This window comes from Periophthalmus magnuspinnatus, chromosome 7 (genome assembly GCF_009829125.3).
Source record: "Periophthalmus magnuspinnatus isolate fPerMag1 chromosome 7, fPerMag1.2.pri, whole genome shotgun sequence".
NCBI classification, from domain to species: domain Eukaryota; kingdom Metazoa; phylum Chordata; class Actinopteri; order Gobiiformes; family Gobiidae; genus Periophthalmus; species Periophthalmus magnuspinnatus.
The window spans coordinates 16,945,423-16,962,074 of record NC_047132.1 but is presented as its reverse complement, the minus strand read 5'-3'; the positions used below and the strand labels follow the sequence as shown (position 1 = coordinate 16,962,074).

At 37.0% G+C, this 16,652-nt stretch overlaps 1 protein-coding gene across 2 annotated transcripts; it reads left to right on the top strand.

Annotated features, from left to right (window-relative positions):
* The first annotated feature begins 94 nt into the window (after positions 1-94).
* impdh2 (IMP (inosine 5'-monophosphate) dehydrogenase 2) lies at positions 95-13,973 on the top strand. Of its 2 annotated transcripts, XM_033969408.2 has the most exons (15): positions 167-574; positions 3,505-3,553; positions 4,151-4,252; positions 4,882-4,956; positions 5,168-5,374; positions 5,882-5,969; positions 6,048-6,247; positions 6,708-6,798; positions 6,878-6,973; positions 7,514-7,585; positions 8,868-9,011; positions 9,751-9,895; positions 10,968-11,111; positions 11,882-11,965; positions 13,744-13,966. In XM_033969408.2, the coding sequence occupies exons 1-15, from the start codon at positions 477-479 to the stop codon at positions 13,763-13,765; spliced, it is 1,617 nt and encodes a 538-aa protein (XP_033825299.1). In that variant the 5' UTR covers positions 167-476; the 3' UTR covers positions 13,766-13,966. The 2 variants fall into 2 exon arrangements, with proteins under 2 accessions (XP_033825300.1, XP_033825299.1); XM_033969409.2 differs by lacking the exon at positions 7,514-7,585 and having other exon boundaries at positions 95-574; positions 13,744-13,973.
* Positions 13,974-16,652: the final 2,679 nt, after the last annotated feature.

Below are 16,652 nucleotides of genomic sequence, written 5' to 3'. Positions count from 1 at the left end.
TTGGGGTATTTTTTTAAAGCTGTATTGGATATTGATTATTTTGATTTGACTGACATTTACCGCATGGTCAGTGGGCGTGTTGTTTCGGAAGTGACGTCACCTCTACCGGAAGCTGGTGTCAGGACCATAACGCCACACGTGTCTCCGCAACAGCAGTAGCCGAGGATCATGCGAGCTTTGCCCCAACGAACATCCAGACTGTGCACCGGAGAGAAACACGGAACGGGGGCGTTCACCAGATTTTAACCTTGAGGTTCACCACACGGACAGAGCGCGGGGCGAGGGCTTTTCGGACTGACGCAGGCTAACGTAGGTGTGAATCTGCAGACACGAGGAAAGTTCTGGCTCATTTGACCCTATCCGGCGTGCTTTAGAGGAGATCTCTGCTTTTACGTCGGCCCGGTTCTGCATAGAAGCGTGCCAGTTTGGGACTCAAGTGGGTTATCCCGGTAAAAAACGGACATTTCGGGGGCGTCATGGCGGAACTTCTGATCAGCGGGCAGACTGGCTACGTACCGGACGACGGGCTCACCGGACAGCAGCTGTTCAACGGAGGAGACGGCCTCACGTACAAGTAAAGCACCGGCCTCCTGCCAACAGATCATCCCAGTTTGGCTACAGCATTTACATAAATTATCCCTTATATCTAATGTAATCCCCACGAGAAATTAATGCAATAAAAATCTATCATTCATTCGCCATAATTTTGAAATCATAATAATTACTCCAGATTAGGTATGTTAATTGAAATGTGAAGAAACCAGTCAAATTTAATGGAACTAGTTTCTAAAATAAAGTCTCATATAATCTTAATAAAATAACTGCATTGGACCCTGGAGGCCACTTCCGTGATCTGGATTTTATGTCTGACTAAACTGTATTAAAATAGCAATAGTCTAATTTGTGCCATTTATGCTGAAGGTAAAGGTCCACACTGTAACTTTTCTGTGGAGGGAGGGCTTCCACCTGCTTGTCTCCATGGAGATTTTAGACAGCTGATGGATAAACTTTTTTGTTGCTTTGACTTGAACATTGCAGAATGATATTAAACTTTTCTTTTTTTTTAAGTTGTGCAAAAAATACCTAGAAAAATATATATTCTTACTGTAACTAGTCCTGATCCATAAGAAATAAATGTAATGCCATACTCTGGAACTTTCTAGTTAAAGTCTCCATGGAGACAGATGGCAGACCCACACCAGAAACGTTACATATTTCACCTTTTAATTGAAAGTGTTGGGGTACATTTTCACTGACCTCAACAAAAAAGTAATTTGTTGCTAGAAGGTGGTGAGCTTGTGAAGCGTCAGTGCACAGTGAAATATTTAACTTTTATGGAGATGCTGTCACTGTTTGACAGATGAACAATTCTCCACACACCAAACATGTGAGAGTCCCGAGTCACACGAGACTAAATGTGAATGGGTCTGGTACAGTTCATTTGACTTATATTAGTTTTGGTGGATGATCCCAGCTGACCTCTGATGTTGCCTGGCCTATAGTGGGACTGTAAATAATATACTACTACGAATACTAACACCACTAAACTACTACTACTGGTACTACTATATTGTTTTAATTTTATTTTTTGTTTCATTCATTTAAGATGGATATAAACTAATATTACATACATCAATGTGAATGACGGAAGTGTAAACATGTAATTTCTGCCCCCTTTTCACACAAAATGTATTAACGATTCCAACTTCTTGAATCTGCAACTGCGGCATTTACAAGAGACTTATTTAAGTGACATTACACCATATTAAGTACTCATTAATACAGAAGGACAGCTTCTTTTGAACACTTGAATACATTTTAAAGTAGTTTTATTTATTTTCTTTATCTAGACCCTTCCATATACTGACACGTCAGATTGAAACACATTTTTCCATTGTTCTAAACCTTTAAATTGTAATGACTTTCTTTCTTTGTAAACCTTTTTTTTTTCGATTGGTGTGCAAGATTGAAGCTGATTTGCTTTGTACATAGTTTTTAAAACATTAAGTTCTACCAATTTTTAAAATTTCACTGTCTTTAATTCTATTTCACTGACGATTCTTACAGCTGAATTACAAGCACTTTCCCATACTTCAATACAATAGGTCAGATATGGAACATGATCAGATATGTGAATTATACAACAAATACAGCGCACTCCTATTTTAAGATTTTTACCAGTAAAACAGCTATTACTTGCAATAATTTTAATTTTGACATAATCTATATGGGATTTCATGTCAGATATTGCCGATCATAATACCCAAAAACTTAAACTGATGCCCCTTTCAGTTTCTTCATCTCCAATGAATAATGAAGACTTGATACTTTTTTCCTACTACTAAATATCATAAATTTAGTTTTGCTGATATTTAAGGAATCTCTATATACTTCAAAAATGTTTTATTCTAATAATTATTGTATAGTATAGTAGCGTCATTGTAATGTTCATACCCAATAATTCAACTTTGGATTTCTTCAAAGCCACATTTACATTATACATACAAAACAAATAATAATTCAATTCTAGTATATAGTATAAATCTGACCTTGTATTCTGTGTATTGATCCTGAAGTAGTCCCAGATTTGCACCCATTTTGATTTGGCTTTAAAGGTCCTATATTATGATCTCTTATGAACTTGAATGTTATAATGCAGTTACCTCCTCAAAAACATACCTTGAGTTGTGTTTTGTTTCATTCACACATGTTTGAGTAGCTCATTATTATTAGTCTGTCCACATTTTCAAAGCTCAAAATGCTCTTGTGATATCATGTAGTGTTTTCAAGTAAAGTGCTTTCTTTTACCTTTAGTTCAGTAGAGACTGGCAATCCCATGGGTGAAATTATCCAGTTTGTTTGTGTGTTAAATATGTGTGAATGAAACAAAACACATCTACAGGTATGTTTTTGATGAAGAAACAACATAACATAGATGATTAGCAGCTTACAGTTTAGTTGAAAAAACATAATGATGTTGCATTGTTTGTGTAATATTAATGAATTACCACATTTTCTACACCAGCAGAGGTGTTAAAGGCAGGCTCAGGTGCAGACGTGACAGAGGAGGACTTGCACTTCCCTTTAACACGAATCCATAAATAGACCAGGATCACGGCCTGGCCTCTGCTACCCCAATATTTTTAGACTTCAAATCCCCCGAATATGAGGGTCGGGTGGACTCGGGTACATACTCTGAATACAGAACCTCAAAACATTGCCTTGTTGGGTGTACACACAGTTACTACACACATCAGATCATACATCAGACTTAATTGACTGACACATTTCTGTTCCTTTATCTAAATGTAATTAATATAAGTTTTTGCAAATCATGTTTCAAAATGCTGAATCCATTACAATTTTCTGTGTACTGTATTCCTGTGGTATCTCATTATTTGAGAACCATTATCACTAAATACTACTATACAGTATATACATTTCATATTCTACAATTCTGTTGTTCTGAATCAGCAGTCTGAGCTTGTGTCTCTCTGTCTTCAGTGACTTCTTGGTTCTTCCCGGGTACATCGACTTCACAGCAGACCAAGTGGTGAGAATTTAACTCATAACACATCTACTGACCGGGCACACCATCTGGTACTGTGGGGAAATTTATTTTTTGTAGAGACAATATTCTCCATATAATGTGTATGCAAATAATTTCAATACATTTTGAAGCACTTTTTTTTTTCTTGTAGACCATATACTACTCTGTGTGCCCATGTGTCATTCCAGTTTGTCTTCAGTGCTGGATATTTACACAAACATGTAGCAAACAATCTTATATCTTAGATATTGTTAGTTAATATTTTTTACCAAAGAGAAAAGTAAATTTGTGATCTTTACTTCAAATTAAGATACAGTTTTGGGCCTTGGTATGAATTTTAAAAGCTAAATCAAGGTATTGGCAATTATCAGTTATTGATCAATCAACAGACCAAATATTGGATATCTGTATCTGCTAAAAAATCCATATCAGCCCATTCCTAGAAAATAGATTGTATTTGAACCTGTGTTTTATGGATGGTTTAGGTATGGTGTCTTCAGATTGCAGTAGTGAACAATGGCTTTACGTTACCTGTCACTTTTTGACTGTTTAGCTGTGTAGGTTCTTGAAATAATATCCAAATATTTTTTTATTATTCAGGACCTGACATCAGCACTGACCAAACGCATCACAATGAAAACTCCTTTTGTGTCTTCTCCCATGGACACGGTCACAGAGGCCAGCATGGCGATCGCTATGGCAGTGAGTACAACAAACACTTTCTCTGTAATGTGTCCTCCTCCTGACAGCAGCAACACTGGACAGCTCTGACCGAGCCCTGTATATGAACTAGGAGGCTGTCAGTTCTGCAATATAGAGTAACACAATACATACACAATAGTAGACCCGTCATGATTTTCAAGTGTGATGTGTCACATTAAACAGTATTATAAGCCCTGGCCTGAAGCTGGATCACAGTAATCCTAGTAAACTATACAATATAATTTTATTATATATAATAAAACAAGCTGCAATAAGCATATTGGAGAATGAAACTCAGATCTTATCATATTAAAAAAAAAACACCATTAGTGCAAAGAAAAGGTTACACACAATAAGTATTAAGCCCCAAAATATATTGCTTCATATATACTTTATTGAACGATAAGATTATATAATAATAATAATAGTGAGGATAACACTCTCACCTCACGGCAAGAAGGTCCTGGGTTTAATTCTCAGACTAAATGATACTTTTCTATATGGTGTTTGCATTCCCCTGCATTCCCTCCTTCTCTATTATGCTCTGGATCCAATCACTGCTATCAGTATTTCTATTTGGCTTATGATTTCTAATACACAAATCTTTTTACTACTATTGTTTTGTACAGCTGACCGGTGGAATTGGCTTCATCCACCACAACTGCACTCCGGAGTTCCAGGCCAACGAAGTTCGCAAAGTCAAGGTACTGCTCTTATCACACAGGATCTGTGAAGCATCTGTCTGTGGGCACCATGTTGTTGATATCCCTAAAATTGTTTTTATTATTTTAACAATGAACTATTTTGTACCTTTTTTGTCCTTCTATTCCTTGCTATACCCGTAGCTTAGAAATAGCCAGTAGCATCCCGTGTAGCCTCATGTTTGTCCCTGTGCCCCTTGTACTTGTCCTACAGAGATACGAGCAGGGTTTTATCACTGACCCTGTGGTAATGAGCCCAAACGAACGTGTGAGGGACGTGTTCCAGGCCAAAGCTCGTCATGGATTCTGCGGCATTCCCATCACTGACAACGGGAAAATGGGAGGCAAACTGGTGGGAATCATCTCCTCCAGAGATATCGACTTTCTGAAGGAGGAGGACCATGACCTGCCACTCAACGAGGTGTGGAAGAGATGTAGCTATAGTTAAGCCTAAAGCCATTGTCATTACCAAATGACAGTATTTCTACTAAACCCAGATAATTGTTTATTTTTGTAATTAGTTTTTTGATTGTCATGTGGAATAGTCACAAAGAAATACAAGAAACAAACAATTCATAACACATTGGTTATTCTACAGACCAAAACAGTTTAGGCTGAAGTTTAACTCTTTTAACATTTTTATGCCTAACCCTTATTACATGTGTCAAGGCCATTATCTACCTATATGCTCACAAGCAAGTGACACCACAATAGAAGGTAAATGTTGGAAATAAAAACTGCTAAATCTATACATCTTGATTGCTAAATTATGATTAATTATTGATAATTGTATTAAGCTCTATCCTAAATTACTTCCAGAACCCGTCATTTACAATATATTGGAGCCAGCCACTCGATAAACAAAATAAATTTAACTTTAAAATGTTTATCATTTTTAGTTTAACATTAATCACATTGTTAAATCCAGGTGATGACAAAGAGGGAGGACCTGGTGGTGGCCCCAGCAGGAATCACACTAAAAGAGGCCAATGGGATCCTTCAAAGGAGTAAAAAAGGTAATGTATTTGAATGCTGTTCTAAAGGAAACCACAAATGTGACATAAAAGAATAATAATTGTGGTCTTTTTGTCCAGGGAAACTACCTATAGTGAATGAGGAGGGCAGCCTGGTGTCCATCATCGCCCGCACAGACCTGAAGAAGAACAGAGACTTCCCTTTGGCGTCGAAAGACCCCAGGAAGCAGCTACTGTGTGGAGCAGCCATTGGGACGCACAATGACGACAAGTACAGACTGGACCTGCTGGTGCAGAGCGGTGTGGATGTGGTGGTCCTGGTAAGAGGGGTGCAATGTGTTCAAACAATGTTCACTTTAGACATAAGTAGTCTGGATACCGTTCAAATGTGTTTAGTAACAAATGATACCAGTACCTGAACAGTATTTCTCTCTGGTATCTGTGTTGCGCTAATCACCACAAATACATTACACTATTAAAATTCAAAAAAAAAAAAAAAAAAAAAAAATATATATATATATATATATATATATATATATATATATATATATATATATATATATATAAAATCTCACACATACAGTTTCTTTGAGTAAAACTAGTAGTCTTCATTATTTAAATTTGTGCCTAGTGACATTCAAACTAAACTTTTTTTTTTCCCCTCATTTCCCACACTCCAATAGCACCCAGCCCTCCTATCATTTTGTATGTGTGTGTGTGTTTAATACGTATATACATTAAATAGATATATCAATTATAAATATGCTTTTCTCTCCCCAGGACTCATCTCAAGGAAACTCCATTTTCCAGATTAACATGATCAAATACATCAAGGAGAAGTATCCAGACCTGCAGGTGATCGGAGGAAACGGTCAGTACTCAGTCAGAACACCAGGGGGCAGAGTTTCTGTTTCTGTTTCTTTATAATGATCTCTTCTATTTATCTGCAGTGGTGACAGCTGCTCAGGCCAAGAACCTGATTGATGCCGGAGTGGACGCGCTCAGAGTCGGGATGGGCTCTGGCTCCATCTGTATCACACAGGAAGGTCGGTCTCACTCAACAAGTAATACTCAGTGGTAAAATTGTGTAAATTCTTTCTTCACATAACCAATATTTGCCCCAAGCCAACATTATAAATAAACTAAAATGTGTTCTTAATATTTTTCTGGGTAAAATAAAGGTTCAACAAATTACTACTAAGTCATGCTGCTTGAAAACATATAACTAAAACTATCGTATCTACTTTTTTTTGCGAGGACTGATGGCAAAATGGTATTGTACTTAAACAGTTCCTTTCACTGTAAGACCAGTACCTAATATTATGCTTCCCAAGTACCACTAAGGCAATATTAAAATGGAACTATGAACTTGGTTTAAACATACAAAAAAAAATGACAAATGCTCTACTAAAGCATACACAAAAAGATTGAAACCAGCAGGGGGCGACTCAAGGGAGCTTTATGTTCATAGTCTGAATGTCTGTCACTGTCTTTTATTAATTTCATTCCTTTTTTTTATTTCTCCCTGTCCATTCTGAAATTCTTCTTGTATTGTTTTATCCATGCCCCGTCCATGTTGTCCTTAGCACCTCCCTCTGTCCCTCCTGCCATAAAGCTCCACAGCCCCAAAACCCCAACCACTGTTACAGGATACTCCAGTAAGTCCCGCCCCCTCTGGCCTGCGCTGGGCTCCTACTGGCTGTACTTGCAGAGAGTGCCCGCCCACCTCATAGCCTGCTGCACTGATTGGTTAACAGCTTTGCATCGATAGTGGTTGTGTCAAGGGCCTTGCACACCAGACCCAAAGTCACAGTAAATGTGCTTGGTTTCCCTATATAACATAATCCATAAGTTGTGTAAACTGGTCCAAAAATTGTCTTTCTAAATAAAGAATATGATACAAATTTGCAGAAATTCAACAACCAGAAACATGATGAATCCACTTACTACAATAGAAGGTTACCCTCTGGTGTGTAAGGACTTGGAGGTTTTGGGGTTGTGCCTGTTCTGTTTTTAAACTAATGTCAGACCATCCAACTAGTCTCACTGACCCGTCCTATGACCAAATCCCAGTGTCCTCTAAAATAAAACTGCTGAGAATTTTTTTTAAATAGGAACTGGTAACTAACTTGGAGCACTTAACATATTTTGATTTGTGAACAGCAAAATAAACGTACTATATGGTAATATATTCTACTATATAACTGCATATTATAATGTATTACCATACAAAGTAACATAAAAATCCCTATGTTTTTTCAAACTTTTTTGGCATAACATGTGCATTTTAATTTCACATTTTATTTCTTACAGTAATGTATACAAAATGTACAACAATTTAAATGTTGACAACAATGTTTTGATCAGTTGGCAACATTGGGGAAAGGAGCTTGTCTAATTGATTTGATAACAACTCAGGTATTGTGATGCACAAATGTGTTGTATGGAAATCAATGATGAGTCAGGATGAGTTTGATGGTGGTGTGGACTTTCTGAGGGAGGCGGAGCAATTAGGTCAAATGCAATAAATCAAAGTACATACATCTATGTTACCAAATCTGACAGAAAAACTACTCCAAATATTATCCTTTTGAAGAATAAACTTAATTTTAGCATGATCAAAAAAAAAAATTTTTTTAGGACTCTTTCCACTGACTTAAATCCAGACGTTTGAAACGGTGGCTCAAATCAGAGTTGCACACATGATGATGCTGTCTGAAATGTAGGTTATCAATATTGTGCACTTAATTCAGTAATTTTTTATTTTTTTTTATACTGTTTGAACTGACCCAAAATTCCCCTATGGGCAGGTGTTGAAAATGAGCATTTTTGCTATAACACTTGAAAGAATGAACCTGGTTTGTATTTGCTATGTCCATATGTGATAAAAATCCTTCATCTTTCTCACCACTGCATTTCACCTCTCTTCTCTCTCCTTAGTGCTGGCATGTGGTCGTCCCCAGGCCACTGCAGTCTATAAGGTGTCAGAATACGCTCGCAGGTTTGGGGTTCCGGTGATCGCTGACGGAGGCATACAGACTGTAGGGCACATCGCCAAAGCACTGGCCCTGGGAGCATCCACTGGTAACACTTTAGTCAATATTAAGTTGGTTTAGCCAGGCTCTGCAATGTTTATAGTTTAACAGGTCTAATATTGTGGTATTTTCTGATCTATGTTATAATGTTTCCTCATCACAAACATACCTGGTGTTGTGTTTTGTTTCATTCACACATGTTTAACACATCAATCCTGCATATTTAGCCTGAGAAAACACTCTATTCCACCTTGTGATGTCAGGTAGCTGTTAAGTTGAAAACAACCACTAAATGACATCACAAGGTGGAATAGAGCATTTTAAGCTTTGTAGATGTAGACCGATTACTCAAACATATGTGAATGAAACAAACACAACTCCAGGTATGTTTTTGATGAGGTAACAAACAAATCTCCCAAGAATCAATATAGAACCTTTAAAATGTGCTGTTCAACTGTCAGATCGCTTATTGGCCTGGTTTATGGTTAATATCTAATTACTGGATCCACAAGCGACAAAAAACTGGCATCTTCTCTGTTAGCAGAAGCTGAACTTTTTTTTTTAACAATAGCTTAAGAAAGTGGAGCCATTATTCAGCTTTAAAGACACAACTGTTGTTACTTGGACTTTTTCTTTCAGAAATGGTAAATCTCCCATTGTGCCCTCTACCTGAAATGATCGCATAATTCAAATTCTAAAACTCACTGTCAGATCAAGCAAACCCAACTTATTGTTTAAAAAAATCACGTAATGTAATTTGATGTTACCACTTAATTTGTCTATTTCAGTGATGATGGGGTCCCTCCTCGCCGCCACCAGTGAAGCTCCAGGAGAATATTTCTTCTCCGACGGAATCCGACTCAAGAAATACAGAGGCATGGGCTCACTGGATGCAATGGACAAGAATTTAGGATCTCAGACCAGATATTTTAGGTACTACTACTGCTACCATTACAACAACAACAACAAACTTTATTTATAAAGCGCTTTTCATACAAGAAAAATGTAACACAAAGTGCTTTACAGTGCATCAAAATCAGTCCCACCCACCAAACCCACCCAACCACCCCACAGCCCAACAACCCAACCCCAACACATCAATAAACACAACCAGAGAACCCCCCACCCCAACACATGTTAAAATACCTTTGGTTTCATTAAAATAAAGTGTAATAGGCTGGATAAAGATGAACCAGATGAGAGAGCGCCACCAGAGGAACCATCTGCACCAGGAGCAGGGTCACCCGCAGCCACAGGACACCAGCCCAGGGCCCAGAGAAGAGATGAGGTCAAGACCAAACCTCCAGGGCCCACGAGCCAGGGCCCAGGAGCCACAGCCAACCACAGCTCCCGGTGCAGAGGGCTCCTCAGAGGAAACACTGGCAAATCTAAAATTATTAAAAATAATAAAATAAGTCAAAGCTAAACAAGTAAATAAAACATAAGTAAAACATGGATATCAACATAAACACACTAGCCAGCCTAAATAAGCCTAAATACATAGAGAAGTAAACTAAAGTGATAAATACTAATCAAAAGCTATGCTAAAAAGATGGGTCTTGAGCCTGCTTTTAAAAACCTGAATGTTCTCTGCGGCCCTGAGGTCCTCCGGCAGGCTGTTCCATAGACGGGGGCCATAAAACTGGAAAGAGGCCTCTCCATGAGTGTGTGTCCTGACTTTGGGGATGACTAGGAGCCTGCTGCCGGAGGAGCGCAGGGGCCGCGAGGGTTCATAGGATAAAAGCAGTTCTGTAAGATAAGAAGGCCCAAGACCATTAAGACATTTAAAAACCAGTAAAAGAACTTTAAAATCGACTACTACTACTACTACAATTACTACAATTACTACTGCTATAACACACGCATATGGGCACAACCTGCAAATCCCATAAATTCAATGATAAACAAAGTGTCCGTAGCCTTACACACTGCGTTACATTTCTTTTAAATTGTCAAGTAATGTTACAAAAACAGATGTAGTGATATTTTTCTCTTGTCTTTGCAGTGAGAGTGATAAGATTAAAGTGGCCCAGGGTGTCTCTGGGGCCGTGCAGGACAAAGGATCCATCCATAAATTTATTCCGTATCTCCTCGCTGGAATCCAACACTCCTGTCAGGACATCGGAGCCAAGAGTCTAACACAGCTACGGTAAGAACCTTTTCAGCAGGTGTGTACCTTGGACATCAAGTTTGTATATGGTCTGGTTTTGTACTCTAAGATTGACTAGTGAAGACTAGATCCAAGTGCAACTTGGATCTAGTCTTCACTAGTTCCTTTTATTTTTTTATTTATTTTTTGTTTTTATTATTTAGTAGACAGAAATATCTACATTTAGTATTTATGATTACAAAAACTATGATGAAAATAATTTATTCAGCAAAATGTATTGCAAAATATTGTTACTTAATCTTGTAGTGGAAACATGATATTGAAATAATTTCACTGTGCACTTCCTGTATAGAAAATTCCAATTCAGCAGATTTCAAGTCAGCAGTGGCCTCGCTTTTTACTCACAAACTTGTTTCAGTTTCCATTGGACCACAGTCTATAGTTGGCAGCGACACAGTGGCTGGAGCGTTAGTTCACCAATTCCCACCTTGCTGCATCCTTGGGCAAGACACTTCACCACCCTACATAATTTATGAATAATTATGTTTTAGTTATGAATGGTCGCATACGGGTAGACTTGTGTAACCTATAACTTTTTTGTACTTTTTCTTCAGCTGTCAGTGTACCTCAGTATTTCATGTTTGATTCTTCATTTATCCTTGTGATATATAGAATCATGATAATAGTGAAATTGATTAAGTCACATCCCTACAAGCTACAACCTTAAGTTTATATTTCATTCTGTCAGATGTTAAAATAGTGTAATACTGGTGTAATATTAACTTTTTGTGTATTCCACTTGAATAAAGCTCCATGATGTATTCTGGAGATCTGAAGTTTGAGAAGAGGACCACATCAGCACAAGTCGAGGGAGGAGTCCACAGCTTGCACAGGTTCCACCTCTTTCTTTTTAACTCAACTTCATTGGGATGTTTACATCCATTTATATTGGTTCATTATCTACAATTGAACGATATATTTGGGAAGTGATTTATCTACTTGTCTATTTATTTTTGTTAATAAATAAAAGGAGATACTAGGGTTGTCAAAAGTTTTGAAACTAAATACTGAAAGGCAAGTTTATTTGTATAGCACAATTCGTACACAAAGTAATTCAAAGTGCTTTACAGAATAAGAAAGACATTAAAATCACACAAATCAAAACATAAAAAATCACAGATAATCATCATAAAATTAACATTAAAACAGAACATTGCATAATAAAAACCTTTCAGTCATATGCACAGCTAAACAGAACCGTTTTGAGCCTGGATTTAAACATTGCCAAAGTAGAGGCCTGTCTCATATCTTCAGGAAAAAAATTTCAGGTTTTAGTTGCATAAAACTTAAACAATGATTCCCCATGTTTAGTCCTGACACATTGGCATCATATTCATCTGCTGCCAGTGAGGCATAGATCTGAGTGTCATCTGCAGAGTTCTGATAGGACACATTATTGCTGTATATTAACTGGCCTAACGGCAGCATGTAGAGATTGAACAACAGGGGTCCCAGAATCACCCCACAGGTGATGGTCATTTTATCTGAGACACATTTTCCAATTTCAACAAAGTATTTTTTTTCTAGGTAGGACTTGAACCAGTTTAGTACAGTACCAGACAAGCCCTCCCAGTCCTCTAGTCTTTGTAAGAGGATCCCATGATCCACAGTGTCACAGGCATCACTCAGGTCTAACAGGATCAAGACTGAGACTTTGAGACATCCTCTTGAACACTGATGCAGGCATTGCTGTGGTGGGGTCTAAAACCTAACCTAAAACAAGTATCAATGCTAGATACTGAGATAAACCTTTCCTGAATAGCTTTAGAATGATCTTGAGGCGTATTAGAACAAGTATAAGACATATAGACCAGTATACACCCATGGAACACTATGGAACCTACCTGGACGACTGAAGGATTACACAGATATAAGATTGCTTGGTAATATAAAAGAAAGTACTACAATTTAATGTTGAAAATCATATTCTATTGTCTAAATAAAGAGTGTTTTTATTATTAGCACTAGTACATACGTGGTAATGGGGTGGACCACATAGAAATTAAAATGTCATTGTAGTCTGTACCAGCGTACAGACTACAAATGGCATTTTCATTTCTGTCTCGTCTTTGCAGTTTCAGTTCTTACCACAGTCTGGATGGTTAGTGTGACTTCCCTCACCAGAAAATTTTAGTCTGTACCATTCTCACATCAGTCATATCTTTTGTGGTGCATTAAGTGGGTCCTCTTATTGGTATGGGTTAGTGCAGAGGTTGGCATTATGCAAACTCAACATTTTTTACCGTGACTAAATTGAATTCCCACATATTCACTCAACTCGAATGGCTTTAGATAAGATTCACATTTATATCTATTTAGCTGTAGTCAATATGTTGATGTAATGTCGAACTGTCTTTTTAGGATTTTTCACATGTATGGTATCAGTGAAAATCACATTTTATAATTATTTTTAGTGAACAGTTTATTTGTGAACTTTCTTACAATTTAAATTATGCAGGACTTGCTATAGATTTTAAAATTAGCATATCAGCAAAACAGATATCGGGTATTGTATCTACTGAAAGAAATCATATTGAACTTTCTCTCACATCTCAAATATATACAGCTTCAGTAAATGTTTTACATTAACAATAATTCTCTCTTCTTTCAGTTACGAGAAACGCCTTTTTTGAAACATAATTTCTGTCCAAAACCGAACAATATGCAAAAACACTACAAGAAACTACTGAACTGAACTTGAGTCTTCCACCAGCTCCATCTATGCATCCAACCATGTATACGTCTGAACCAGGGCTCAACTGTGTAACAGGCCTCTGCTGTATGGTGTGGTGTCTACTATCATATGTATGTCCAAGTAATAAAGATTGTGTTTTTCCATAAATTTCCCTTTCTGTCAGCATTTGAATGGACAAGGGTCTATTTCTGACCTGCCATAGAGTCCAACTATCAAGTAATGTCATACACTTCAGATAGACGTCAAATTCCATCAATGTTTTACAGACCGTTTTCGATATTTAAATTTACTAAAATGCCCAAAACATTTTTTCCCAATGCTGAGATGTTTTCTAAATAAAAAGAAAAATATATAATTTAATTTTAATTTGCAAAAACAAACATTTGTCGTTTATGAAATGTCCATAAGAGGCAGAAGTTTTGACATTCGTTTACAATACAATTACTATATAATTGCTTCGTTTACCTATTTTTATGTGTGTGAATATTTGCATTTTTTTGTGGGAGAGGAAACGGTGCGGAAGGAGGTCATGAATGGGTTCTTTTTAATGATCATCCTGTCCACTTTTATGTGCACTAATAATTACTGGTCTGTTTTAATTGGGCTCTTTTCTGCTAGTTGTTAAAAACATTTAAGGAAATGGGAGCTCCAGCATTCCCATAGGTCATAAAGGGTTAAATTATTGTATGGTTCATATCTTAGTTTTTTCCCAATTGTTTCTCATTTGCTAAAACTAGGTTAATTTTAGAAGAAATGCTATGCATCTTTGGATGTTTCACTTGTACATGTGTGTGGACATTTGGAGACGCCTCACCTGTACGTGTGTGTGTGGACATGAGGCACAGTTTATCTTGTTTCTTCCACTTTGTGCATTAACAAAGTGAGATTTTTCCGGACTTTCCAGCAGTGACCAGTTCCTGAGATAAAATTGTGGTTGGTTTCGGTCCGTTTGCCTCACCTGCCGCAGTCTTCACCGCAATGATCTGCTCATTACTGCACTGTTACTTTACACCATGTTAACGACTTTTAGGGGAGTTCACATGGGAAAGAACCACTCATCACTGGAATTATGTCCATGCAGCTGTTGCGTATTAATATTATTTAAAATTTATATTACTACTGTACTGCCACTTCTGGCAACTGCATCCGTACAAACCTACTGCAAGCCCTTAAGGCAGTCATTCCCAACATGGGGGTCGCACTCAAATTTGGGTCCCCAAAGTTTCTCAGGAGGTCCCCAAAGATTCTGAGAAAAGGAGTCCAAACTTGATTGTGTGAATTTGATGGGATCTTAATTGCTCCTATAAAATATTGTGTTCTTCTGCTATCTGACAAGCTACAGCTTACAAGGAGAAGGATGTTGGCATCGCCAACTTAACAACAGGTAAAATAGAGGTTACTGGGAGAAAAAGGTTGGGAACCACTGCCCTACGGCTGTAGTGTTGCATATTTGTAGATATTGGATCAAGCAATGAAAAGCAGATACAGGGCCCTAAAATATTTAAATGTCACTGATTAGAGCATGTTTGTTTCTTTAATTGCAAGTTAGTTAATGGTTAGAAAAATATAAACAAGCATTTTTCTATAACTAAAGATTTCTTGTTTTGAATCCAGGTCTGCTACATCATTTTTGTTGTCAAATGAAGACAATACATTGTGGTTTTGTATACCACAATATTGGTATACAAATGAAGATTTATACCAAAAATACTAAAAACACATTTTCTTTCTTGAGCCTCAAATGCAGGATTACTCCAACATGCATGAATCAATACAATTTTGACTTGGTTGACGATGAGATACTACCATTATATATTAAACTAACCCTTGAAAATTGAATTGGCTATGTTACATAGTCATCACAATGCCTTGTAACTGAGTACAAATATCATATAAGCAATTCAGATTTTTTCACCAAATAATAAAATAATCTTAAGCAGGATTGTATCTGCAAAGAGTTTGTGAATGAATGACAGGGAGGAGGAGTCATAACTGAAGAGAAAGTGAAACAAAAGAAGATCGCATATATAAGGAAGTACGTCCAGGGCATTCCAGGACAAGAGCCAGGACTGAGACCATCCAGGATTCAGACTCCGTCAAGACTTTACCCAGGTCCTCAACACCAGGTACCTTTTTTTTCTTGTATTCAATTAAATTTGTTAAAATATAATTGGATATTTTTGTCTAATACTATATGCAGTACTTTTTTTTCCCCTTATATTCAATGGAATTTGGGCTAAACCAGGACTAAACTGATTCCAAGATATGTTTTGTACAATGGAATTCTTTTGACTACATGCATAGGTTGCTGAAATTAAGAATATTTTTACAGTTTAATTTTATTTAATTGCACTGCTGATTGAAATCTGATTACCAAAAAAAAAAAAAAAAAAAGCACGAGTTAAAATGAAAGGGAAACATTGCAACAACAAATGAAGAGGTGTAGGCTACAGGAAGGATATAGAATCGGCTTAAATTCTGTATTTTGATAATTGTGGCTTGGTTAATGAACATTTTACTAACACAAAGGCTATGACAAATGTTAAATTATAAACTATTATTAAAATAGCCTACACTACTACTACACTATTCTATATTAGGGCTAAGGCAAAACAGAATTAGGATTAAATCATGCAGGGCTTTCAAATAAAATCAAACAGAACTAACTTTACTAAAACCAGGGTTAGCAAGATCTTAACCTGGTCTAATCAGGGATATAATTATACAGAGAGGACAGTTGACAGGTAAAATCAGTTATTCAGTCATACTTTATTGTTCCAGGAAATGACATTTTGACAATAGAGAAGTATGTGACAGAGGAGACA